The 25,316-nt window shown below is 54.5% G+C and overlaps 2 protein-coding genes across 3 annotated transcripts; both read left to right on the top strand.

The window, feature by feature from the left end:
• Window positions 1-2,718: 2,718 nt before the first annotated feature.
• On the top strand, window positions 2,719-10,249 carry NATD1 (N-acetyltransferase domain containing 1). Its single transcript, XM_043904101.1, has 3 exons — window positions 2,719-2,972; window positions 6,711-6,829; window positions 7,726-10,249. The coding sequence occupies exons 1-3, from the start codon at window positions 2,867-2,869 to the stop codon at window positions 7,840-7,842; spliced, it is 342 nt and encodes a 113-aa protein (XP_043760036.1). The 5' UTR covers window positions 2,719-2,866; the 3' UTR covers window positions 7,843-10,249.
• A 3,631-nt stretch (window positions 10,250-13,880) lies between these two features.
• On the top strand, window positions 13,881-25,053 carry TMEM11 (transmembrane protein 11). 2 transcript variants are annotated; one of them, XM_043904100.1, is made up of 3 exons: window positions 13,881-16,036; window positions 24,025-24,137; window positions 24,240-25,053. In XM_043904100.1, the coding sequence occupies exons 1-3, from the start codon at window positions 15,760-15,762 to the stop codon at window positions 24,312-24,314; spliced, it is 465 nt and encodes a 154-aa protein (XP_043760035.1). In that variant the 5' UTR covers window positions 13,881-15,759; the 3' UTR covers window positions 24,315-25,053. The 2 variants fall into 2 exon arrangements, with proteins under 2 accessions (XP_043760035.1, XP_043760034.1); XM_043904099.1 differs by lacking the exon at window positions 24,025-24,137 and having other exon boundaries at window positions 15,800-16,036.
• The last annotated feature ends 263 nt before the right edge of the window (window positions 25,054-25,316 follow it).

The raw sequence follows: 25,316 nt of genomic DNA, 5'->3' as shown, positions 1-25,316 counted from the left end.
CTTCAGTATTCTTGCCTGGGAAACCCCATGGAAGAGGAGCCTGGAGGGCTACAGTCCATGGGGTCCCAAAGAGTCAGACACAACTTGACTAAACAACAACAACCATAACAAAACACTACCTTAAAATTTTTTTTTAATAAAACAAAGAAAAAACACAGAAACAAACACCTCAGCCATGATGGGTGTGCTGGGCTTCATTTTATAATTCTATTTACACACAGGTTTGAAATTTTCCAATATTAAAAAACAAATAAAAACCTAAGATTCTTGATCTGCTCAAAATCTTCCAGTAGCCCCTTCTGACTCAGAGTGAAAGCTGAAGACCCCATGTGGCCTCAGGGGTTTAAACCCACCACAGGGTCTTTGCACTGGCTGTTCTCTCCACCGGGACTGGGCTGTCTCACCTCCTTCAAGTCTTTCACTGAATGAGCCACAATTGATTGAGGTCCTCAATATCGTCTGAAGCCTCCCAAGGTACCTACTCACCCCTCCGCACGTTGAGGATCCCCGGCTTTAGTCTCTGTTTCCTTCTTGGCTTGGTGTCTCCCTCCCCTAGAATGTCCCTCCTGAAGAGCAAGGAGTTCGGTCTGTTTGTTCACTGGGTGCCCCGAGGACAGTGACGGGCACACAGTGGCTGCTCACATAATTGGGACCCAGTCTCAGCGTGGCCCTGCTCAGCCTTGGCCGCTGGGGCTTTCAGGACCCAGGGCCCATCCACCCAAGACTTCTGGGACCCAATTCTGCTTTCTAACTTTGGGGTGAGGGGGTCACAGGTTCATTCAGCAGCCCCTCCCAAACGCTCCTCCATGACCAGTATGCTTTGGGGTCGAAAGATAGACAAGCCCTGTCAACTCTGTAAACACCAATTTCTTGCTTCATTCTTTTATTGATCCACTGCCTTGTTCCACAAAGGATTTCTGCAATATTTAAAGACTCCAACAAGATAACAGACATTTAAAATCAGAGGAGAAAGGAATCAAAAACAGGGAGGATCTTGGGCTCTCATGGTGGACCTGGTGTGCACTTGGCCCTGCCTGGAATCTCCCCTGGACCCGGGCTGGCAGGGGAGCTTCAATGAGGACTTTCCAAGGGAAGTGCACATGCAAAGGCCCAGAGTGGGAAATGGCACAGCCAGGTGATGGGATTTCCAGAAGCCTGTCTGGCTTCCCCACACCACTCAAGTTCTTTGGAGACAAAGAAGTCTCCTGAGACATACACAAGGTTACATCTCCTTCAGGATTGCAGTCAGCCCTGATTCAGCTCAAGTCAAGGCCCTCTTTGATCTCAGGATCCTTTTCTATTTCCTTATAAATGATGACTCACTCTTCAACCCTGTTTTGTTTCCAAACTCTGTGATACAATACACATGTTTTTCTTTAAAACAAAAATATGTCTGCCAGGATAGGATATTCTCAATAAATATATCTGACAAAGGACTCATAACTAGACAACAAAAAGAACTCCACAAAAATAGACACCGAAAGGGCCAAGAAGTGGACTTAGAAGGTTCAGCATCACAGGTCATCAGGGAAAGGCATACTGATGCCTGTGAACCACCACTTCATGTGCACCAGAATGGCTAGAACTAGATACTGGTGACACCAAAGGAACGCTCAGAATTGTTGGCAGGAGTGTAAAATGAGGTAGCCACTTTGGAAAAGGTCTGGCTAATCCTCATAAAACTCAAGGTCCTAAGACGCAGCCACCTTTGAAAAGTGCCATGTTCAAGAATGGTCACAGCACGTGTAATCCTAACAGTCAAAATCCAAAAACAACCCAAACGCCCATCAACAGTAGGCAGATAAGTACATTGTGGAATATGTATCTGGTGGAATACTACTCGGTCATGAAAAAGACACACTCAACAACGTGGATTAACCTCACACAAAATGTTTTATTAAAAAAAAAAAAAAACAGTGAATCCTGAAAGGGCATTCTATATAATATTGTTTACATGAAGTTTTAGGAAAAGCAAATTAGTCACGGGGTGGGGCAATGGCTGGAGGGGGAAACACAAATGATGGACATCTTAAATTGGGCGGTGGTCACATGGGAATGACGTCATGCTCACGCCTTCACCAGCAAACTAATAAAACCTGCAGTCACATGACTCGGTGGGCCGCCTTGGATATGAGCAGTTGGGGCTGGGGTTGAGGGTAGGTGTTGTCCCGTGCGCATTCAAAGAATGTAGTGTGTTCCCCACTCACCCACCCAAGAGTCCTGTGTGTCCTCAAGCAAGTCCCTGGCCCTCTTGGGACTCAATTTCCCCCTCAGTGAGTGGGTCCAGATCTCCAAGGCGCTTCCCGCATTTATCTCTGGGGTTAGAGGTGGCATTTCACCAGATCCCAAGCCAGGCTTCTCGGGACAATCGTTCCAGCGGTGTTTGACCCTCGCAGGTCTCCCCCAGGCGCCTGGGTCAAGCGCACCTACTTCCCGGCTTCATGAGCGCTTCCTGCAGCTTCCGGGGCTTTGCTGCGCGCAGGCACATAGCAAGCGCTAAGTGCTGGCTGCGAGGGGACGGTTAGAACTGCCCTACAGGTCGAAACGTGTGTTTGAGACGGGGTCCGTGGGGGTCCCCCAGAGTCTCCCGCAGGTCGGGGCCAGAGGCCCAAGGGGCCCGGCACGGAGCAGTGCGCGGCGCTGCGCCTTTAAGAAGCGAACGGAATGTATCAAAACAGAGCGGCTGCGCGCCCACTGGTCGCGCGCCGCACGTGACCGCACAGCTGATTTCCTGCTCCCCCCTTTTTGTTGCTGCGGCCGCCGCCGAGTGTCAATTTCCGCGCCGCCGCCTGCGGTCGCCCCCAGTGCGGCTCCGCGCGCCGCCCACCGAGCCCGCCGCGCGCCCCTGGCCCGGGTCCGAGCGTCCATGGCGCAGTCGCCGGCAGCAGCGTCGCCGGGCGCGCCGGAGCAGGGCTGCCCCATCCGCGTGGAGCACGACCGTCGGCGCCGCCAGTTCACCGTCCGGCTCAACGGTAACGCCGGGCCCGCCCGCCCCCGCCTTTTGTCTGCGCGCCGCGGGGCCGGGGGCGCACTCGCGGGCCAGGTGGGGGCTGGCGCCCGGGGCGGCGCGAGCCCCGGGGCGGCGGAAGCAGGCGCCGGGCGGCTCCGGTCCCGCCTCGGCCCGGGGGAACCCGCACCTGCTTGGCCCGGCTGTTTTCCGGGATCCTGCCGAGGTCCCGGGGAGCGGGTGTCCCGCCATTTCCCCTTCCCCGGTGTTGAGTGGCTTCTGGCTGCCCCTGCGAACCTTCGCTTTTCTGCGCAGAGGGGGCTGGAAGACCCTTCTAGGGGGGCTGACGGACTGAGGGGCTTCGGCCCGTTAGGGGCGGGGCGGCGTGGGGCGGGGACGGGGAGGGACGGTGTCTCCTTCAGACCCCGGCGGCTTTGGGGCTTGGCCAACTTGCCTCATCTCTGTGCGCCCGTTTCTCGCCTCTACAGTGGGATTAACTCCTGGCTGGTAGGAAGAACTGGATGCCCCAGTAAGAGTGAGGTTCAGAACAGCGCCTGCGGCAGGTAGTCAGTGCTGGAGGACATGGACTGGGCATTACTGTTTGTGTTATTTTTTTTGCTGGCAGGATCTTAGTTGCAGCATGCGAACTCTAGTCGCGGCATTTTTGATTTTTTAGTTGTGGCCTGTGGGATCTAGTTCCTTGACCAACGGGCGCCTTGCATTGGGATCGCACTGGACCACCAGGGAAGTCATTGAGCATTACTATTTAAACCAGAAGCGTAGTCAAGTCCTCCACAGCTTACTAGTCCACGCCCCCTCCGCCTGATTGTGAAATGGAGGGTTGAATTCCTTGCATCCCACCCCTTTCTGTTAATAACTTTTTCCTCCCTCCCAGCTGGGCCTTCTGTGGTAGTGCCCAAGCTGGATGGACCCGTATGGGCCACTATGCCCTTGTCTGAGGAGGGAAGGGCGAGGCTTCCTGAGGTCAGGCAGTGGGGGCAGGGGCAGAGCTCGGATAGGGTCTTGTCTGGGCTGACTGCTCCCACCAGCGCTTGGAGGGTCTGTCGGAGCTGGGACTTCACCTTCTCGGATCCCGTTTGGCTGTGCTCGGCTTTGAACCCGGCCCCAACACACATCTGTTACAACACTCTCGTGACGTGGCCATCACCACCCTGTGTTCAGAGGAGTAAGCTGAGGCCCCCGCAGGCCAGAACTCAAACACCTTTTCCTTCCTCTTCCTCCGCTGTGGTGCCCACCCTGGCGCACCTGGCTGTGACCTCTCAGGGCACCCCCGCTACTCTCCTTCCAAGAGGCCCCCTGACATTTCAAGGCTCCTGAGAGGCCTCTGATTTCCTTGTGGGTGCTTAGGAGACCCTCAACACTCAGAGAAAGAAGAAAAAGGGGACCTTTGGGGCGTTCCTTCTTTCTTTCCCTAATGAGTACAGCCATTAGGGACACCCTCTTGAGTTGGCTGGGGTCAGGACTGGATGAGCCCAGCTGCCTTTGTAAACTTGCCCCGTCTGTCACCTCCTGCTCAGATGGCTAACTCTAAAGTGGACCAGGATCCCCAAAATGGTCTGGGTGTGTATAAGGGTGGGCTGAGGGCTCCTCTGTTCCCAGGCCCCCACTCTGCCTCAGCTGGGGAGGGGAATGTCCTGCCATGGTGACTTGCAGCCAGGCCCTGGAAGCCAGCTCACTGTGCCCATTGAGAGAGGTGGACACTGTGGCTGAGAGGCGGAGCAGCCCTGTGGCTCCTAGCGCAGATGTGTGCCTACCATCCCCTGGCAGAGCTAGGCTGGTGAGTCCCCAGCAAGTTCCAGGTCTGGGAAGGAAAGAGCAGCTGTGCGCATTCAGTCCTTGGGTTCCAGGCATGCCCCTCGCACTGGAGTCACTTACTCTATCCTCAGCATTGCTGGTGGTGGTGATGGAGGGGCTGCTCTGCCCATTTTACAGAGGAGGAGACTGAGGCAGGGAGAGTGACCAACATGCCTGCAGTCTTACACCTTGGAGGTAGAAGAACTAGGATTCATGCCACCAGTGCTTCTTGAGCGCTTACTATGTGTCACACATTGTTGTAAGTGCTGGGGGCTCAACCACCTGAGGGTCAGTGGACAATAAAGCATAGACCGTCCTGAAGAACAAGATCTGTGAGAAATAAGGTTGGGGTGATGGGAAAATGCCAGTGGTTTATGTTTTTGCGGCCACACTGCATGGCATGTGGGATCTCAGTTCCCCAACCAAGGATCAAACCCTGCCCCCCGCAGTGGGAGCATAGAGTCTTAACCACTGGACCACCAGGGAAGTTCCAAGGGCTGTTGTTGAGAGTCAGGTGTCCGGGAGGGCCACCCAAGAAGGAAGCAAGCAAGGGAGCTATGGCGGCAAGAGTGCTCCTTGTGGAAGGGGCAGCAAGTGCAAAGGCCCTGGGGTGCCTGGTGTGTATTGGGAGTAGCAGAGCGGGGAGAAACAGAACCAGGTCACAGAGGACATCAAGAGGCATGGGGGCAGGTGGTGTGGGGCTGTGGAAGGCATTATGAGAACTTGGCCTTGACTCTGGGTGAGGTGGGTGCCTGGGAGGGCCCTGAGCAGAGAGTGGATCAGCTGTCATGGGCTCCCTCAGGCTGCCTGGGGGCAGGCAGTGTGAGCAGATGGGGAGAAAGCCCAGTTCCTCGGTGCTTGCTGAATGAAGCGTGGACGGATCTTGCTGACATGGGATGTGAGAGGACATGGGTGCTCAGGCTTTTGCCTGACCCCCAGATCCAGGGCCTGAAATGCTGGGGTGACATGTGGGCTAACCTCAAATAGTGAGGACCCAGCCCTGGGGGACTCTGGGGGAGATGACAGGAAGAGGGAGCAGCTGGCTGAGGCGGGTGGACCTGAGGGGCTGCAAGGAGGCCACTTAGCTGAGGATGGGTGGGATCTGACTCTGCTTCCACAGGGGGTACAGGGGCCGGTGGACGTGTGAACAGTGGTCAGATTCCAGGCACATATTGAAAGTTCTGCCCACGGGCCTGCCAAAGGCTCAGACTGGGGTCTGAGAGACGTGCGAGAAGGACCCCAAGCACCTTGGCCTGGCTTGTTCGTGGCCATGTCCCCAGCTCCCGAGAAGTACCACGGATGGGCTTAGTGAACTTTTGTCAAGGGGACAGAGAGGTGGGTAAGAACATGGTTGGGTGGACAGACAGGCTGGCTGAGAGGCTGGAACTCCCGCTAAGTGTTTCTCCAGCAGGGGACTGGGGCAGACTGGTGCACCAGGCCTGAGAGGGTGTGAAGGTCAGTTTCCTGTGCCTCCTGGGCCCGGTTACTTTCCTGTGGATGCTGGTTCTGCTGCTTCTGACCTTCCCCAAGGTCTAGCGGGTGGTCCAGCTCTCTGGTCTGTTCAGGCTCTGGTCTAGTTGGCAACTTGCTGAGCCCCGCTCTCCATCCAGTGTTGGGCCTGGGGCTCCCGTAGCATTGGGCAGGTGCTCCAGTGGGTGTGCAGAGAGCTGGGCCTTGGGGGGCACCGGGAGCTCTGGAATGCTAAGCTTGATGATAGCAGAAAAGGCCCACATGGGGCTCGGTGTGTTCTGGGCACTGTTCTAAGCACCCTAACCCTCCAGACACTCTCCTGAGGAGTGCTCTGTTACATCCATACTTTCTGGATAAGGAACTGAGGCTCGGAGAGGTGATTCCAGACCCAGCCCTGCAGCCTAGGACTGAACCCCTGACCCTCCCCCCAGGCCTCCCTGCTGGTTCAGGGCCTCACCCGCCCACCCCCTCCCCACAGGATGTCACGACCGGGCAGTCCTGCTCTATGAGTATGTGGGCAAGCGGATCGTGGACCTACAGCACACGGAGGTCCCTGACGCCTACCGCGGGCGCGGCATCGCCAAGCACCTGGCCAAGGTAGGGCATGGAGGCTGACCCAACTCAGAGGAGACCAGGCCCAGTGGTGGCCACTGGGTCACCCACCCATGGGCTGCACCCACCCATGGGCTGCAACGCCACCCCCTTTCACCTCTACGCCCCCACCTCCCAGGCTGGGCCCCCAGGGACCCAGACACCTGCCTTACGTGGGGAGCTCCCTGCTGGGACCCAGTGTGCATGGATGGTAGGTGCCCAGTGAACTCTCCAGGGGGCCGAACCTGGCGCCAAGGGTGAGAGTGGCCCTGAGTCCCCTAAAAGCTGCTCGGGCCCTGCCCTCTGCTGCCCTCCTGTCTCCACTGCCCCTCTGCCCTTTTCAGGAGCAGCTCTGTGCTGGTCTGTGGGGCCATCCTGTTACCAGTGAGGAGCCCAGGGTGACAGGAGCAGGGTGGGAATCTGCTGGGCATGAGGGCGCTTACCTGCAGCCCCCAGTTCATCTGCAGAATGGGAGAAGAGATTGGAATCCTGTCACCAGAGGGTCTCAGGCTGAACTCGGGGGTCAGGTGTGGGGTGCTGAGTGATCAGGCGGTTCCAGACCCACTGGGTCAACAACTGCAGGCTGACCACTCCTACTGCTGGCCTTGGGATCCCTGTGAACAGTGAGCGACCCCTGCCAGGAGCAGAGGGAGCTCCAGGTGCCCTGATCCATCCCACAGGGGTGGCTTCCTGGAGGAGGCATCCGGTGAAGAATGAGTGGAGAAGAGGGTTCTCCCGGGCAGATCTGACCCTGGCCCCCTCACTTCCCTGCCATGTCCCTCAGGCAGTTTATCAGTCTGCCCCAGTTTCCCAGCGCCTCTGCCTCCATCGCAGACCCAAAGGAAAGCCTGGAGTGTGAGGGACTGGGGCTCTGACCACTCTTCTCTCTGCCTGGCTGCCAGGCCGCTCTGGACTTTGTGGTGGAGGAGGACCTGAGAGCCCATGTCACGTGCTGGTACATCCAGAAGTTCGTCAAGGAGAACCCTCTACCGCAGTACCTGGAGCGCCTGCAGCCATAGCCCTGGCTCCACAGGGCTCGAGCCCGCCTATCGGACCCCCAGGCTTCGCCCTGGCCTCCGTGTGCTCTCAGGAATCCTGGTCCCCACGGGGGACGAACTCAGAGTTATTTTTGTAAGGACACTCGTCTGTGGCCCTGGGAGGCGGCTGGCCAAGGATGGGCCATGGTCCAGCTGCCATGGCGAAGCGGGGCCCGGCTGTTCCCGCTCTGCAGACGGTGTGAGGGCCTGCAGTCGGGACCAGAATGTGTGGACAGGGGCGTCCCTCTGGCCATGCCGGGTCCCATCTGCTGCTCTGTGCTCTGTGAGGGGCAGCAGGGGGCCCGCTCCCCAGATGAGGAGCAATAAGGAACTGTGTGTGCCAACTTCCAGGGCCATTGGGCCAGGTGAGGTGGCCCCCATGCTGCCCCTGCTCTGACTCTGTGCCTGGTGCAGGAGATGGCTACAACCACGGGAGCCCTCCCTGATGAACAGGACCAGGAATGGGCTGGGTGCCAGTCCAGGCTCAGCTGCTTGCGGGCGCCCGCACACACACAGACACACACACACACACAGAGACACACACACACGGCTGGTGTCTCTCCTTTACATACACACATGCGCGCGCGCACGCGGCTGGTGTCTCCTTGGCAACCCGCCATGCAGGATAGTGGTCCTCTCTCTCCACCCCACCCTGTGCCCGCCCTCCCCTTTCCATCTGAGTGTCTTAGGGTCCCTGCCCCTCATTGTGGGTAAGCTTTCTCAAAGAGGACCCTTTGGAGCTGGGGTGGGAGGGAGAAAGCTGTTCTTCCCAGACCATTCTCACCACCCAGAGGAAGAAGCTGTTCGGAGGGATTTCCTGTGCAAATGCCACACGTCAGAGCATCCTTCCCTTCCTGCAAGCCTGTGGCCCATCAGGAGTCTGAGGCCCCTCCCAGGCTGCCTTCCTGGGAACAGCTTGGGGAGCAGCCCAGCACCTTTGTTTTGTGGGGCCTGCCTTTCTGGGGACTTCCTTTTGGGAACTGGTTGAGGCCCAGAGTACAGCTTCCTGTGTCCTGCTTCCCACAAGGGCCGAATTCACGCCTGCTCCCTGTGGGGCCAGAGGGCAGCTCAGGAGTCGTGTCCCTCTGGGGCTGAGATGTGAGTTAACAGTGAACCCCTGGGATGACATGGCCACTGGCTAGGGTGGACTGCTTGCCCCGGTGACCCCTCCGTCTGACCTTGGCAGTCCTCTCCAGGGTGCTCCCACTTATGTATGACATCTCACCCAGCAGTGGGGATATCTCCATCTACATGTGTCCAAAGGCCTGGTAGCCCTGAGTCACTGTCCTCGGCCCCCACACCCCTCCCAGCACCCCTCTGGCCTCCAGGAATTCTTTAGAGGTTGCAGGGCACCCTCCCCTTCCCTCTGTGCCCCTGGCTGTGTTTGCAAAGAGCTTTGGGGGAAGGTCCTCTGAGGCCACGCATGTGCCCTCCTTGTGCAGTGTAAGAGCAGCGTAGGTAGTAGGCATGAGGGTGGACTGTCGGGCAGCCCAGGCTCTGGGCCATTTCCCTCTCCAGCATCACCCCCTCCCATCCACACTCCCCATGTTCAAGCACAGACTTTGTCATGAAAACTCTCCAGTAGCTCAGAGAGCTGGTGCTGATGCCTTTGCGGCCTTCCGGGTGAGGTGACCTGGTTCCAGGAGGCGCTGTCCGTGGGAGGGTGTCCTGCAACAGTGGCACAGGGGATCCCAGGGCAAGTTGCATGTGGAGGGACCGGAGGGCTGGGTGGCACGAGGGGGCCCGCCATGCCCCAGCCTGCACCTGTGTCCTCCCAGCCGGTGACTCTGGCCCGGCTGGCACACACAGCACTTAGTACTTGAACCAGGGATGTACAGGGTCCCCAGGGCCCCTGCGGCACTGGGCCAGGGACAGCTCGTCCCCAGTTTCTGCAGGTGCGACCTGGGCCCCCTTGCCTCGGGCTGCCTTACAAAATGCCGCTGCTCTCACTACGGCCCTTGACAGCAGCAACAGCCAACTCCCCCAATTGGGTGGGTGTGCCGCAGTCCCTCCACCAGAACCCCAGTCCCCTCCACCAGCACTCCCAATCCTGACATTGCCGGTGCTAGCCCGACTGACGTCTCAGCCTTGCCCTCCCACCCCACCCATCCCAGGAAACTTGGGAACCCTCACTCAGGAGGCAGGTCACGTGGGCCAGTTTGTGTGCCGCCAGCAGGGAACGGGAAAGCTCAGAGACCCACCACGCCCCCAGCAGATGGCCCCATGGTCGCGTGCTCTCCTGCCAGGGCCATTCGGTAGGTCTCTCACCCAGTTGAGACAGGCGGCCACCCATGTGCCTTTCCCACTCAGGACCTGCTGTAGGTGGCGTCTGGGCCAGGGCTGGTCTCCAGACGGAGTGCATGACATTTCAATAAAAGGTGTGACCCAGTGTGGCTCTAGGACTGCTTCTGGAAGGGCAGGGGTGCTCCCCTCCCTCGCCTCCGCTCCACCCCCAGGGCAGCCAGGCTCCCCAGGGTGGGAAGCCCTAAGGAGTGAGGGAAGAGCCAGAGGGCAGGCCTGGAAGGTGCTTTGGATTCCTGCATCCTCACCGGCAGGGAAGTGAGGCCCTGAGGGGTGCAGGTGGCATCAGGATCTGGGGGTCTGCTGGCTGGGCCTGCACCTCCTCCCAGGTATGGGCCCCTCTGAGGTCACAGTCATGCCTCCAGCACCAGGCTCCCCTTGCTGGGAGCAGCTGGACAGGGAGACCAGGAGGAGAATGTCCCGTCGTGTCATCTGCTCCATCTGCCCCCCTTCCTCCAGGAACCCTCTCAGGGCTTCTGCCCAGGGCGGGAGGCAGAGCACTCAGGCAGGCCAGGGCCAGCAGCACTTAGGATACATGGGATGGAGAGCCTCCTGCATGGAGTCTGGAGCCTGAGGACCCCAGGATGGAGCATGTTCCTCTAGGTCCCCAAGGGGGCCTCTGTGGTCATGACCAGCTTGGCTTCCATAGCAGCTGGGGGTGGGGGGGTCAGGAGGCTACAGAAAGGTGAGGAGAATAGGACCCATACCCAGTTCCTGCCCCCCCCCCCAATGTCTGTGTCCTGTGGTGGGGCCCTTGTGGGCCAATACCCAGGGATACACCCAGCAACTGCCCTACAGCAGCCTGGGGTCTAGAAGTAAAACCCATGTTACTCTCCACCCCAAACCTGAATGAAACGGTAGGGCAGGGACAGGACAAGCTCAGTGAAGTCCCAGTGGGAGAAGGAAGGGCAGGAGCCAGCAGCCAGGTGGCTCTGGGGTGGGTGTTGGGTGCTACAGGCCCTGCTTGACTGGCCCTCCCCCTCTGGTGCCCCTGCAGCCACCTCTCAGGAGTCTGCTTACTTTCCTGCCCATGTACGTGTCAGCAGGCTTTCCTCCAAGCAGTAGTTCAGGGGCCCGAGGCCCCTCTAGCCTACAGAACTGCCATCCCCAGAGCTGACTGTGTCTTATCTGTGGCACAGGTGGGATGGGACCTGCTGTGGAGGAGGCTGGGGACAGGTTCCAGGCATACAAACAAGGAGCCTGCGTTCTGAGGCCTGGATGGGAAGAAGACAGCACAACCCCGCTGGGATCTGGACTTGGGGAGGGCTCTTTGCTCATAGCATGAGGCAGGGTGCCCTCAAGACAGCCTGGTTGGCAAGGTGAACCTGGGTGGTTCAACACCCAGAGTTACATGGCAGGAGAGACCAGCACACACAGTTCTCGGTCTCTGGGTAAAAGAAAGCAATTTTGTTTTGTTAACTGAATTATACACACACAGACACACACATATATATATGTATAGTTACTATACAATTAAATAAGTTTCAGGTGTTCAAGATAGTGGTTCAGTTGGCCTGTCCAACACTTCCACAAACAATGCCCTGTATTAAATCCATTCTGTTTGAGATACCTAGGGTGGATTTTTTTCCCTAATTAGACACTGACTACTCCATTTTCAGTTGAGAAAGATGATATTCAGAGAGGAAATGACTAACCAAAGGCAAACCCAGTATCTCTCCTGTCACCCTGGTCTCAGTACTGGGTCACAATACTCTGTCCCCAGCTCTTCCTGCACACTCCTCCTGCAGGCCCCATGCAGATGCCATCTCTTGAAAAAGACCCCTAGCCACCTGTAACCTCCAAGTCATCTATTAAATCATTCTGCTTAATTTATTATCACTCTGGAAATAGTTACTTCGTTGTTAATCCCATTGGACTGGAAACAGACCAACTGCAGGGCATGAGGAATCTTAGTTCCCTGACCAGGGATCAAAACCCTGCATTAGAATTGCGGAGTATTAACCACTGGACCACCAGGCAAGTCCCAAACCAGGAAGTAATTGTCTTACTAAATGCTGTGACTCTGGTGCCTAGGAATACCTGGCACTGAGTGTGCACAAGACAATTACTTATAAGAATGAATGGCTCACTGGTAAAGAATCTGCCACCAACGCAGGAGACACAGGTTCGATCCTTGATCCAGGAAGATCCCACATGCCGCGGAGCAGCAAAGTCCATGTGACACTAGAGCCCAAGAACCACAACTACTGAAGCCCATGTGCCCTATAGCCTATGCTCTGCAACGAGAGGCCATCGCAATGAGAAGCCTGCACTGCAACTAGAGAGTAGCTGCCACTCACCACAACTAGAAAAAGTCCTCACAGCAATGAAGACCCAGCACATCCAAAAATAAACAAAATTATATATGTGTATGTATATATTATTGTTGTTATTCAGTCGCTCAGTCATGTCTGAGACTCTGTGACCCTATGAACTGCAGCACGCCAGGCTTCCCTGTCCTTGACCATCTCCCGGAGCTTGCTCAAAGTTATGTCCATCGAGTTGGTGATGCCATCCAACCATCTCATCCTCTGTCATCCTCTTCTCCTCCTGACTTCAATCTTTCCCAGCATCAGGGTCTTTTCCAATGAGCCGCATCAGGTGGTCAAAGTATTGGAGCTTCAGCATCAGTCCTTCCAATGAATATTCAGGACTGATTTCCTTTATGATAGACTGGTTCAATCTCTTTGTAGTCCAAGGGACACTCAAGAGTCTTCTCCAACACCACAGTTCAAAAGCATCACTTCTTTGGCGCTCAGCCTTCTTTGTGGTCCAACTCACATCCATACATGACTACTGGAAAAACCATAGCTTTGAATAGACGGACCTTTGTTAGCAAAGTAATGTCTCTGCTTTTTTGTTGTTGTTGTTTGGTTGTTTTTTTGTTTGTTTGTTTGTTTGTTTGTTTTGTCTCTGCTTTTTAAAACGTTGTCTAGGTTTGTCACCAAAGAGCAAACATCTTTTAATTTCACTCACCATCTGCAGTGATTTTGGAGCCCAAGAAATAAAGCCTCTCACTGTTTCATTTCCCCATCTATTTGCCATGAAGTGATGGGACCAGATGCCATGATCTTCATTTTTCAAATGATGAGTTTTAAGCCAGTTTTTTCAGTCTTCTTTAACCTTCATCAACTGGCTCTTTAGTTCCTCCTCGCTTTCTTCCATAAGGGTGGTATTATCTGCATATCTGAGATTATTGATATTTCTCCCGGCAATCCTGATTCCAGCTGGTGCATCATCCAGCCCAGCATTTCCATTGATGTACTCTGCATAGAAGTTAAATAAGCAGGGTGACAATGTATAGCCTTGATGTACTCCTTTCCCAATTTGTAATCAGTCTGTTGTTCCATGTATGGTTCTATCTATTGCTTCTTGACCTGTATACAGATTTCTCAGGGGGCAGGTAAGGTGGTCTGGTATTCCCATCACTTGAAGAATTTTCCAGTTTGTGTGATCCACACAGTCAAAGGCTTTAGCATAGTCCATGAAGCAGATATTTCTCTGGAATGCTCTTGCTTTTTCTGTGATCAAAGGGATATTGGCAATTTGATCTCTGGTTTCTCTGCCTTTTTGAAGTCCAGCTTGAACATCTGGAATTTCTCTGTTCATGTACTGTTGAAGCCTAGCTTGGAGAATTTTGAGCATTACTTTGCTAGCATGTGAGATAAGTGCACTTGTGTGGTAGTTTGAACATTCTTTGGCATTGCTTTTCTTTGGGACTGGAATGAAAACTTACCTTTTCCAGTTATATATAAAGAAATACATCCTTTAAAAAATGAATAATGAAAAAAAAAAATTAAGAAGAGGGTGGTAAGGGAAGTGGCACATGATTTCTGAGCGCCAGACCAGCTAGAACCCATCTGCCCTGCAGGCTAACTCTTTGCCAGCAGTCCGTGGTCCCTGGGGGCCTACAGGAATTCCAACTCCAGCCATTCAGATTGTGCCCTCAGGGGGAGCTGTTACTATATGCTGAGGGAGTCAATCTGCCTGTGATGCTTCTGGGTATCTGTGCATTAGCAGTGATAAAGAGGTGACGTTCTGAGGGGTCTCTGCTCAAATTAGCAGGCTGAGGCAAATGGCCTATTAGAAGTTAAGTGCAAGTGCAGGGAGAGGATCCCAGGTCCACAGCTTCTGAGCACTTTCCTCTGTGCATGAGATCGCAGCCTGACTCTTCCTGAGAGGTACCAGAAGGAGCAAAATCTCAGCAACCAGACAGCCTGGGCTCAAATCCTGGCACATGAGGTCAGAGAGTCAATCGGGTAGGTTCTTCTCATTTGCAAAATGAGAATGTTGATAATAACAGTATCACTTTTATGGGACTGTTGTGAAGATAAAAGTCACTCCAATTTTTAGAACAGGGCCTGTCCTGAGTTAAGTCAGTTGATTGTTACCTGTGTGCTGAGTTCCTCAGATGTCACCTTATGTAATACTCACATTGGTCCTCTTAGGAGGTGCTAGCTAGTATCACTCCTAGGTTACAAACCAGGAGGCAAAGAAACAGCGGTTAAATACGCAGTCCCAGATGGAGAGCCACACTTCAAACCCAGCTGTTCTAGAACCCCAGGAAATGCTCTGAATCAGCAAACTAGAGAAAACAGACTAACCACAAGGCAATGTGGTCACCGTTCATCTGTCTTTAGTAGTGCTGGCATCTGGAGGTGGAACTGTGACCCAACGGAAGAGCAGGTACTGCTGAGGGGCGGTTGGTGGGGAGAGAAAGGCATTTTAGGCACAGTATGGACCTTCTGTGGTTCAACTCGCACTCTCTGAATCTGCTAACCTGGCCAGCTTTAAGCAGGAAAGGGAGGTAGTCGAAGCTGGAGCAGGGAGCAATCTCTATATTTCGGAGGGGCTTCTGGGTTGCGCTAAGGAGCCTGAGTTGCATCTTGTAGGTACTGACGGCTTGTAAGAGGATTTGACATTTAAGACTATTGTAGATTGTGAACCGGAAGGAAATCCTGGGGAATCCTCAAGGACAGGAGCCGCACCTACACCAAAGAGCCCTCCGGCCCTGGGTCAGCAGGTTCTGCCAGCCCTGAAGGCTGAGAGCAGGCGCCGTGGTTCTCCTGTCTCTGAACTCGGAGCAAATTTCGACAGGAGAGTTGCTTAAATGCTCATAGGTCTAATTAAGATGTCTAGCAAGGCTGTCGGTCGGAAGAGGGACTACACGTTCCAGAGCTGCGAGGGGCCCCCAGATCAGCCCCCCGCTCGGAAGAGACAACGGGCAGGAGTCACTGGGCTCGGTGCGCCCTCCCGACTCGGCAGCGTCCAGGCAGGGCTCCCGCCAGCGTGGTGAGGAGCCAGCAACCGCCTTCGAAGACGCCCAAGAGTGGGGCTGGTGCCCTCGCTACCGTGGCCGGACGAGGGTGGGACGTGTGCGCGGCCATCTCTCTCTGCAGCCATCGCACTTTACATTCTCCCACTTCTTCGCTTCCAGACCCACTGGGCCAACAGTCTGGCAGCAGGGACTCCGCGGCGGCGGGCACCTCGTCTCTTTTGCCTCCTGAGTATTTGGAGGATGAGTGGCAGTGGCCCTTTGGTGACCTCAGCGGTCGAAGCTCTGGAAGCACAGGCTACCGGGTGAAGTCTAGTCCGGAAATGGACCCTCAGCGCCGCCTGTCTGAGCCCGCGTTCCCAGGCGGCCGCGGGGCGGGCTTCCGGAGCGCGGTGCGTTGTGGATTTTGTAGTCTCGCGGGGCCGGACCCCCGCCTTGCGCGCCGTCCGGGAAGGCAGCCGGACTACATCTCCCTCCCGCCCGCGCGGTGTCGCGAGGCCGCCCGGCGCGAGGCGTTCGCGAGCGGAGAGTCTCCAAGATGGCCGCGTGGGGAAGGAGGCGTCTCGGCCCGGGCAGCGGCGGTGGCGGCGCTCGAGAGAGGTGAGGCGCAGGCTGCTCCCCGCGAGCGGTTTAGGGCGGGAAACCGGCGGGGCTCTTTGGACTGCAGCGCCGTCCCCGCCTCCGCCCCGGGGTTCGCCCCGGTCCGCCCCCGGGCGCGCGGGGTCTCAGTTCCGGCCGACGCGGTCTCAGCGGGCGGCTCGGGGAGGGGTGATGGCTGGCGGGGCACTGCTGGGCCGCGGCGGGACCCGCCTGCATGCCACGAGCAGAGCGGCGCCGGAGCCCCCGCCCGCCTGGCCGCGCGCGTGGTGTTCTCCAAGCCGCAGCGAGGAGTGGTTCCCGGGACGGAGAAGGAAGGGGAAGCTTTCTCAGGGAGCCGGTGCGGGGCGGACGGGACGGCCCGCACGGTTACCGAGGGGCCTCGGCTTTCCGCGTTGTCGCTCCGGCCGGGGAGCTGACCGCTTTCCCCCGGGGGTGATCCTCGGGACTTTGGAGGCGTCTCCGTGAGCGCCCCTGCTGTGGAAGTCCTTTGCAGTGACCTTTCCTAACGAATGTGCGTGAGTAGGGAACCGGGGGCTTGGTTCTTGCAAGGTGGATCTGGATGGGAAGGACTCATTTCTAGATGAGATTGGAGTCGTTCTCGTGTTTCGTGTTGAATTTACAGTTTTTGCTTCTGGAAAACAGTTTCAGCTTAGTAGAAGCTGTTCAGACACCAGAAGTTTGGGAAAGGAGATGTACTGGTGGAGTCACCCGCTTTGTACTGTCCTGACCCTTCAGTTACGAGCGGGCTGGTGCGGCAGAAATCAGCAGGATCTCCGTGTTGTTTTTTTTTCCCCCAATGAGGATTGTTAAACAGAAAAGTTATCTCCCCCCCCCCCCCCCCCGCCGGCGCCTTTTCTCCCAATTACTCTGTGTTCTTTTTCATTGATCGTTTGCACCACCTACTCTTTGCGGTCGCCTTCTGTTTGGTTGTGGTTTAGGTCGCTAAGTCGCGTCCCACTCTTGAGACCCCATGAACTGTAGCCTGCCAGGCCCCTTTGTCCATGGGATTTTCCAGGCAAGAATACTGGAGTAGGTTGCCATTTCCTTCTCCAGGGGGTCTTCCCGATCCAGGGATAGAACCCGGGTCTCTTGCATTGCACGCAGATTCTTTACCAACTGAGGTTAGTTGTGTTGATAGAACCCTCTAGCTTGCATCTTATTCTTGAGCTCAGAGTTATCCAACCTTGTCTCTTCTGCACTTCCTCTTCCTTGAAGCAGCAGTAAATGGCCAGCAGGTACTTTTGTTTTTCCTACTTCCACCTGGCATTTAGTAGATCCTTCCATAAAAAGTTAAGGAGTTGATCTCCATACTGGATAGAAACAACAAAGGGCCAAATGAGGAGACCCAGACCTCATACAGGGCCACGCCGGCAAAACAGAAGCCTTTACTGATCTAAGAAATTAGATGTGGGGTTTTTTTTCTCCTTGGTTTAAGACAAGTGTTAATTCAAAATTGAGTTTGCAAACCAAGATCCCAAAGGCTGAATCTAGTCCTTGACTGTGACCCTCAGTTTTAAAGAGAATTTTGAGTGAGTTATCAGTGCTTGTAAATGGAAAGACTTCACATTAAAGTCCCCTTGGAAAGCTCTCATTGGCTCTCTTTGGTCAGGGCAGGTGCTCATCATTCCTACCTGACAGCTTGACTCATTGCAGTTACATTCCTGGTCTGCTTAAGTGTTCCCACTACACCCTTCCACCTGAACAGCAGGCTCTGCTTGTACATGCACATGTTGTGTGTCAGCCAGGAATGGGGCGTCTAGTTTTGTGGTTTGGGTGGAACCATCTGCCCTTCTCCTAGATAACGTGGTGTGGCTGCGGGACCCGTTTGCTCTGCTGGGGGAGCGTTTGCCGGGGCCTGGTTTCCCTGAGCCCACACTGAGCAGAGGGTGGAAACCTAACCCGCCCAGGCACACCTCCATTCCTGCTCAGTGGGTGGGAGGACTTTGGGGTGGGGCAGGCGGATTAAGTGCCCCCAGCATAGACTGAAGCCCAGGCAGACTAGAGGCTCCGTGACTACAGTAGGCTGTTTATGGTGCTCTTAAATGACTTTGTTCCATGTCACATTTGTGCTGACTCAGATTTCAGCTCCACACTGTAAGACCACTTTCCCAAATTGTCACACACCCTTGGTTGGAATCTGGTTTATGCTGACACTCTAGGAAACATGGTCTGGTTTGGGGCATTGGCTGGAGCAGAGCAATGCTTTGGGCAGGCTTTCCAGATTTGCCTGTGGCTGCAAACTCCAAAGCCTGCTTTGGGCTTGAAGGCCCTGCTTGGTGCCCGACAGTTGGCAGGAGTTACTGCTGTCATCTGTGTGTTAGTGGCTGTCCAGTTTAGAAGGCACAGTGTGTGGGTTCTCGCTTTACCTGATTCTTGAGTCTAGAGCTGTGTTAATTCAGTGCCCACTTGTCATTTACAACAATTAAATCTAAATTAAAGTGAAAACTTCAGCTCCTCAACCAAAGTACTCACATTGCAAGTGCTCAGTAGCCAGCCATGGCTTGTGGCTCATATACTGGATGGTGCAGATAGAGAACAGAAAGGTCAGCTCTGGTCTAGACCAGGATAAGAGAGGGATGGAAATAAAGAATGAGAGCCGCTTGCATGTTTTTAAAGTTTGTTTTATTGAAGTATAGTTGATTTACAATGTTGTGTTAATTTTTTTTTTTTTTTAAGAGAATCCCCAGGCTTCCAGTAGAAGCTGTTGGTCTGTACTGTTTTAAAGTCTGTATTGAATTTATTACAAAATTGCTTCTGTTTTATGTTTTGTTTTGTTTTCTTGGCCAGGAGGCATGTGGGATCTTAGTTCCCCGACCAGGGATCAAATCCAGATCGCCTGCATTGGAAGGCGAAGTCTTAACCACTGGACTACTAGAGAAGTCCGTCCGCGCCCCCCCCTTTTTTTTTTTAAGTATTTATTTTTGACTGCATCAGGTCTTGGTTGTGGAACGCAGACTCTTTCCTTGAGTTATGTGGGCCTACCTCTCTCTAGTTGAGGCACATGGGCTCAGTCGCTGCAGCTCATTGGCTTCCTTGCCCCTTGTAACTGTTGTGATTGATTCTGCTGTGAACATGAGTGCAAAAATATGTTTGAGTTTGAGTCCTGCTTTTAATTATTTTGGATCTATACCTAGAAGCGGGATTGCTGGATCATATGGTAGCTTTATTTTTTGAGCAACTTCTACACATTTGCCACAGTGGCTGCTCCAATTTACATTCCCATCAACAATCCCAATATGTGGGATCTTCCCGAACCAGGATTTGAACCTGTGTACCCTGTATTGGGAGGTGGATTCTTAACCAGTGGACCGACCACCTGGGAAGTCCCTAACTGGGCTTTGAGTCCACAGCATAGGATTTTACTGATTTCCTTGGCTTCCGAGGAAGTGATTTGGCATTTGCCAAATGTGGGTTTTCCTAGACCTCGGGGTCGGGGGGGGGGGAGGGTTGGTAAAGGCCACCACCTGGTGTGGTCACGTGATGCCATACTTCCTGGGTGGGAAGCAACTTCGTTAGTAGTTTTTAACAATATATTATTTTAATTTTTACAACAATTTAACAGGTTTTCAGCCACAGGTGCTCTAATTACTGTAATTTTCTCCTCTTGTCACTCCTTTTTTTTTTTTTTTTTTTTGCTGTGCCGGGTCTTCATTGCTGCACGCTGGCTTTCTCTAGTTGCTTCTTGTGGTCTTCTCATTGTGGTGGCATCTCTTGCTGTGGAACACAGGTTCCAGCGCAGGCTCAGTAGTTGATGCCCCACAGCATGTGGGATCCTCCCAGACCAGGACCTTGCATTACAAGGTAGATTCTTAATCACTGGACCACCCAGGAAGCCCTCTTGTCACTCCCTTCCAAAGTACTTCCTCTAAGTCTGTTGGGAACCTGACACTTTCAGGCCCAGGGTGGGGGCAGAGGGTGACTGTGATGAAGACTGTCACAGACCTCAAGGAGCTTTGCGTCACCTCCTTCTGTGTTTGAGCTGAGTACAGGAGCCCAGGGCCGCTCCAAAAAAGGTCCCTGAAGCAGGTCCCTGCCCTGGTTCGGTTCACCTGGTTTCAGCATGACCAAAAAAGATGGTGGGTTGCAGGGCCAGTGCCCACTTTAGTGGAACAGGGACACGGACCACAAGACTGAGACCACCTTGGCCCTGGGAGTGCAGGCCTCTTCGTGGGGCCCAGGAAGTTGCTGGAGCCGGAGGGGTTCCTTAAAGTTACCTGTTGGGCCACCATCCAAAGAAAGGCCATGATTGACCTGTCTCATACATAGCATTTTTAATGCTTTTCAGCAGGTATCTTATCTTGGAATTATAAAAATTATATGTTAGATCCATCAAAAGTATCTCTCTAACATGTGAAAAGTTACAAACTTGCTATCACATGTGGGGCCCTGGAGGCATGAGGCTGAAGGAAGAAAGCAGCCCCAGCACATGTGCCCTGTGATGCCTTCGTGCCAAATGCCCAGAAGAGGCAGGTATGGAGTCGGGAAGTCAGCTGGTGATTGCCAGGAACAGGGGTCGTGGGGGATGGGGAGCAGCGGGGTTACTCTTTGAGATGAGGAAGACACTCTAAAACTGATTGTGTGTTAACTCAGTGACATTGTCAAGCCACTGACTTGTGCAGTGTAAGTGGGTGAACCTATTTCAATAAAAGCTGTCATGTAGGAAGCACAAGTCAGAACTACCATGAGATGCCACTTCACACCCACTGTACGGCTACTATTGAAAAAAAACAGAAAACAAAAGTGTTGGCAGGGATGCAGAGAAAAGGGAACTCTTGTGCACTGTTGGTGGGAGTGTAAATTGGTGCCGCCACTGTGGCAGTGTGGAAAGTTTCTCAGAAAATTAAAAATAGAGCTACCATATGATCCAGCAATTCCATATCTAAATATATATCCAAAATAATTAAAAGCAGGGACTCAGACATATTTTTACACCTATGTTCACGGCAGCTAGAAGGTGAAACTACCCGTCAACCATAGATTAGTAACAGAATGTGGTCTCTACATACAAGGAAAAAGGGAAGGAAATCCTGACACATGCTGCAGTGTGGATGAGCCGTGAGATATTATGCCAAGTGGAATAAGCCAGCTGCCAAAAAAAGTATCATGTGGTTCCACCTATACGAGGCCCTGGAGCAGTCAGATTCATGGAGAGGCCGCAGAAGGGCAGCCTGGGAGTTGTGGTTTAATGGGGGCAGAGTTTTAGTTTTGCAGGACAAAAATGTTCTGGAGATTGGTTGCCCAACAGTGTGAGTGTACTTAACCTTACTGAACTATATACTTAAACTGATTAAGAGAGTAAATTTCCTATTAATGTATTTTACCATAATTTAGAAAAGATCAATAAACTGTGTTAGCATTTCCCTGGCCACGCGTCCCTCCCTGCAGACAGCAACCACCTTACTCCTGAACCCTCCATCATCTCCATGACAATGTGTGTGTGTGTGTGTCTGTCTGTCTGTCTGTCTGTCTGTCTTTCTCTGCTCTTGTAAAGGGTCTTCTGCTCTCACCAGACAGTACTGCTTTGAACATTCTTGTGCAACCCTGACTTTGGGAGGAGTCTCCAGACTTTGGGGGTTCCATGCCTGAGGTTCCTGTAATCCCAGGTTCCTTTGAGACTGGCTTTGTGATGGTGTGGAGTCTGTCCTATGGGTTCTTTGTGGGGGCCCCAGGGTGCCTCTGATGACTTTCCTGGGTGCTGCCGGGGCTGATTCAGATGAGGAGAGGGGAGACTGACTGGATGGAAGCAAGTTGACCAGTCCCTGACCCCGCAGCGGCAGGAGCCTGGCAGGCCATGCTGTGCACTGGCCAGTCCCGTTAGTTCCACAAAACCTACTGGATTCAAAGAGCTCCGAATCAGTTAGTAAAATTGGCTCCTTTTCTTTCTGGAGCCACTCTGTTCCCTCCCCAGGGACAGTCATAACTCTCAGGTCTTATATCTGCTCAGAAGCATTCTGTGCATGTAGAAGCAAACATAACTCTTATACAGAAATGCACTGAAGATGGCAGGCTACAGACACTGTTCTATACTTTTTCACTTTACTTTGAAGACTTTTCCATTATCAGCCTGCTCTCAGTTTTGTTTTTTAATATGGGCTCCTTTTACTATGTTCTCTTACTGTTCATTTCTCACCTTCAACAAAATGCAAAAATATAGTTCCTTAGTAAGGCTCAAAAGATCCCAGTTAGCTATTGTTATTGGTTTTAATTTGCTTTTTGTACAGGGTTCAAGTTGACTGGTGATGCTGAGATGGTTCAAGGTAACCCTCTAATTGGGTTCTTTCCTTAGTTGGGTTACTTTTGACCCAGAAACACAGCAGGCTACCTACAGTGGGCGCTGGGGTAGCCAGGGTTGGTGGCCATGGCCCCTGGCTTCTGAAGCAATAGTCTCTGCCAGCTGGGGGCCTGGATCTGGGGGTCTAGGCAGGGTGTGAGGGCACCCCAGCTGAGGGCGTGGGCGCTGACCACAGAGTGGGTCCTCTGAGTGAGTGGCTCTTGTGGGTCTGTGTGGATCTTGCATTTGTCCCCATGCCTGCACTGGACCTGTTTCTCTGGGTGTTGCAGTCTGTCCTCTCCTGAGGGTACAGTGGTTTGGCTTCTGAAGCAGAAGTAGTGGTGAGCCCACGGTGGCATGCCCGCCGGGCTGGCTCCCAGCTTGCTGTGTGAGAGGGCCCCTGGGAGGGTTGGTTTGTGGTGATGGACAGGAGTCCACAGTAAGACCTAGGGACTCCAGGCGGCCACAGCGGGTGATCACCTGGTCCACACCGCCTCAGCTGGGCCGTCCTGACTGTCCCTGTCCTGTCTGGGCTGAGCCAGGAGCCTGGAGACACCTGTGCCACATGCACCAGTCAGTGGGGATGGCCTTGCCCACCATGTCTGTGGGAGGAGCCAGGGAAGCCTTCCTCCAGGGTGGGTGCTAGCTCAGCCAGAGAGGTGAAGGCCAGGGAGCTGGGAAGGGCTGGGTGAGCCATCAGGTGAGGGTGGGGCCTGCCTACTGACATGCCCCCAGAATGGAGCAGTCTGGTCAACTGATGCTTTCCTGCTGGGCCTGTCTTGTCACTGCACTTGGGGTGGCCACAGTCTGCCAGGCAAGCAGGGCGCTGCACTCAGGTAGATCAGGGTTTGGGCGAGAATGCTCTGTAATCCCGACCTTGTCCCTGTGTCTTGCTCTCAATGCTCCAGAGGGACTCAGTGGCCAGAAAGCTCCACTTGGATTCCGACAGCAAGGCCTCACCCCCAGAACCCCCTCTGTGGGTCAGCACAGTGCACAAACCCCACCCTGCCCTCCCCGAGCTCCTCTCCCGCTGCCTGGCTGCCTGTCTTGATTATGAACTTGAGAGCACAAAGGAGATCCCAGGCCAGGATGGCTCCTCTGAGACTGAGGTCATGCCTCAAAGGTTTGCTTGTCTGCTAAGGAGCTGAGTCCCACCTGGAGCCTATCTCCTTCCTGAGTTAAAAAACCAAATGGGGAGACTCCAGCAATGCCCCAGAGGAAGACCGTCTCTTCCAGGTTTATTGATTTCAGTGGTTCAGCTCATTAACTGCCTAGAAAGGCTGCCCTGCTAACTGGACACTGTAGCCAGGGCCTGCGGGTGTCCCATCCCCAGGGGATGGCTTCTTCCCACCCACACAGTTTAATTAGGGCCTGTGACTTAATTAGGGGGCTTCCCCGAGCCCAACTTAGTTACAGTTAACTATTCCAGGATAAAGAGCCCCTCTGCCTAAGTCCCGGACCCCGGTGGCGCCTCCTCACCCTCTCCCCTGTAGCCTCAGGAGAACATCAGGCCCACTGTTCATCCATCTGGAAGGAAGCTCTGCCTCCTGAGTTTGCTCACTTGTTTGCTTGGGTAGCTTTTCCCACCAAACCCCCTGGGAGCATGACCAGAAGGGCACCAGCAGCCAGCTCCCCATCACCCCTTCATCCTCCCAGAGCTCTGCCCGACAGTCCGGCCACTGCTGCCCTGAACACATAACTGTTTCCCGCTTCAAAGGAAACACTGACCATGGAGATTCTGGAGTGACCTCACTTCACACGCCTTCCCTGGTCCTGATGTGCATGGTTGCTGACTGGGAAGCTCTGAGCCCTGCTCCCAGTGGCCTTTGGGTATGCACGGGGTAGTGGGAGGCTTGTCTCTGTATCTCCGGGCCCCAGAGCAGCCACCAGTGCCTAACTGTCTCCTTTTTCTCCTCATCTCTCCTTCCTAAGGGTGAGCCTGTCAGCCACAGACTGTTACATTGTGCACGAGATCTACAACGGGGAGAACGCCCAAGATCAGTTTGAGTACGAGCTGGAGCAGGCCCTGGAAGCCCAGTACAAGTACATCGTGATCGAGCCCACCCGCATCGGGGACGAGACGGCCCGCTGGATCACTGTGGGCAACTGCCTGCACAAGACCACCGTGCTGGCGGGCACCGCCTGCCTCTTCACCCCGCTGGCGCTGCCCCTGGATTACTCCCACTACATCTCCCTGCCCGCAGGCGTGCTGAGCCTGGCCTGCTGCACCCTCTACGGCATCTCCTGGCAGTTTGACCCCTGCTGCAAGTACCAGGTGGAGTACGACGCCTACAGACTGTCGCGCCTGCCCCTGCACACACTCACCTCGTCCACCCCGGTGGTGCTGGTCCGGAAGGACGACTTGCACAGAAAGAGACTGCACAACACGATAGCGCTGGCGGCCCTGGTGTACTGTGCCAAGAAGATCTACGAGCTCTGCGCCGTATGACCGAGCCGCGCTGCGCCGTGAGCGGCCGGCCGGGGAGGCATCTGGCGTCGCGGCTGTTATTGTAGAGAGATAACAGGTGACAAGTGCACCAAGGGTTTTCTCAGCTCGTCACACTAGGATGTGGATTTCCGCCGCCATGGGGCCTGCAGCTGTGGAAGTCCCACTGGGCAGCAGGAGTGATGGAAGCGAGGCTCCGGAGGGGGTGTGGACGCGCTTGGGGGTCGTTAAGTGTGTCGTTTAACTGTACCATCCAGAGCCAGCCAGAGGCTAGTGACCATTAAAATGATAAGAATTTCAGCTCCAGGTGTCTGCTCTCTCGTGACGGCCCTGGTGGGAGCGTGCAGGCAGCAGGAGTGGGCACCACTTGCAGCAAGAATAAGCCTCTCACCAGGCAGGCCCAGCCCCTCCCAGAGGAGCCTCATGTCTCATCTGGGCCTTGGTTCAAGGAGCACTGCTCAGGGGTGGGGCGGGGCAAGGCCAGGCCTGCCAGTCTCTGGGTCTCTGCTGAGTTTGCCCAGAGAGCTGGGGCCTGGGGTCTCTTGTCCAGGTTCTGAAGTAGG

The sequence above is a fragment of the Cervus elaphus genome, chromosome 5, assembly GCF_910594005.1.
Source record: "Cervus elaphus chromosome 5, mCerEla1.1, whole genome shotgun sequence".
NCBI lineage: Eukaryota > Metazoa > Chordata > Mammalia > Artiodactyla > Cervidae > Cervus > Cervus elaphus.
The sequence above is the reverse complement of the archived record's forward strand: the minus strand, read 5'-3'. Positions and strand labels throughout refer to the sequence as shown.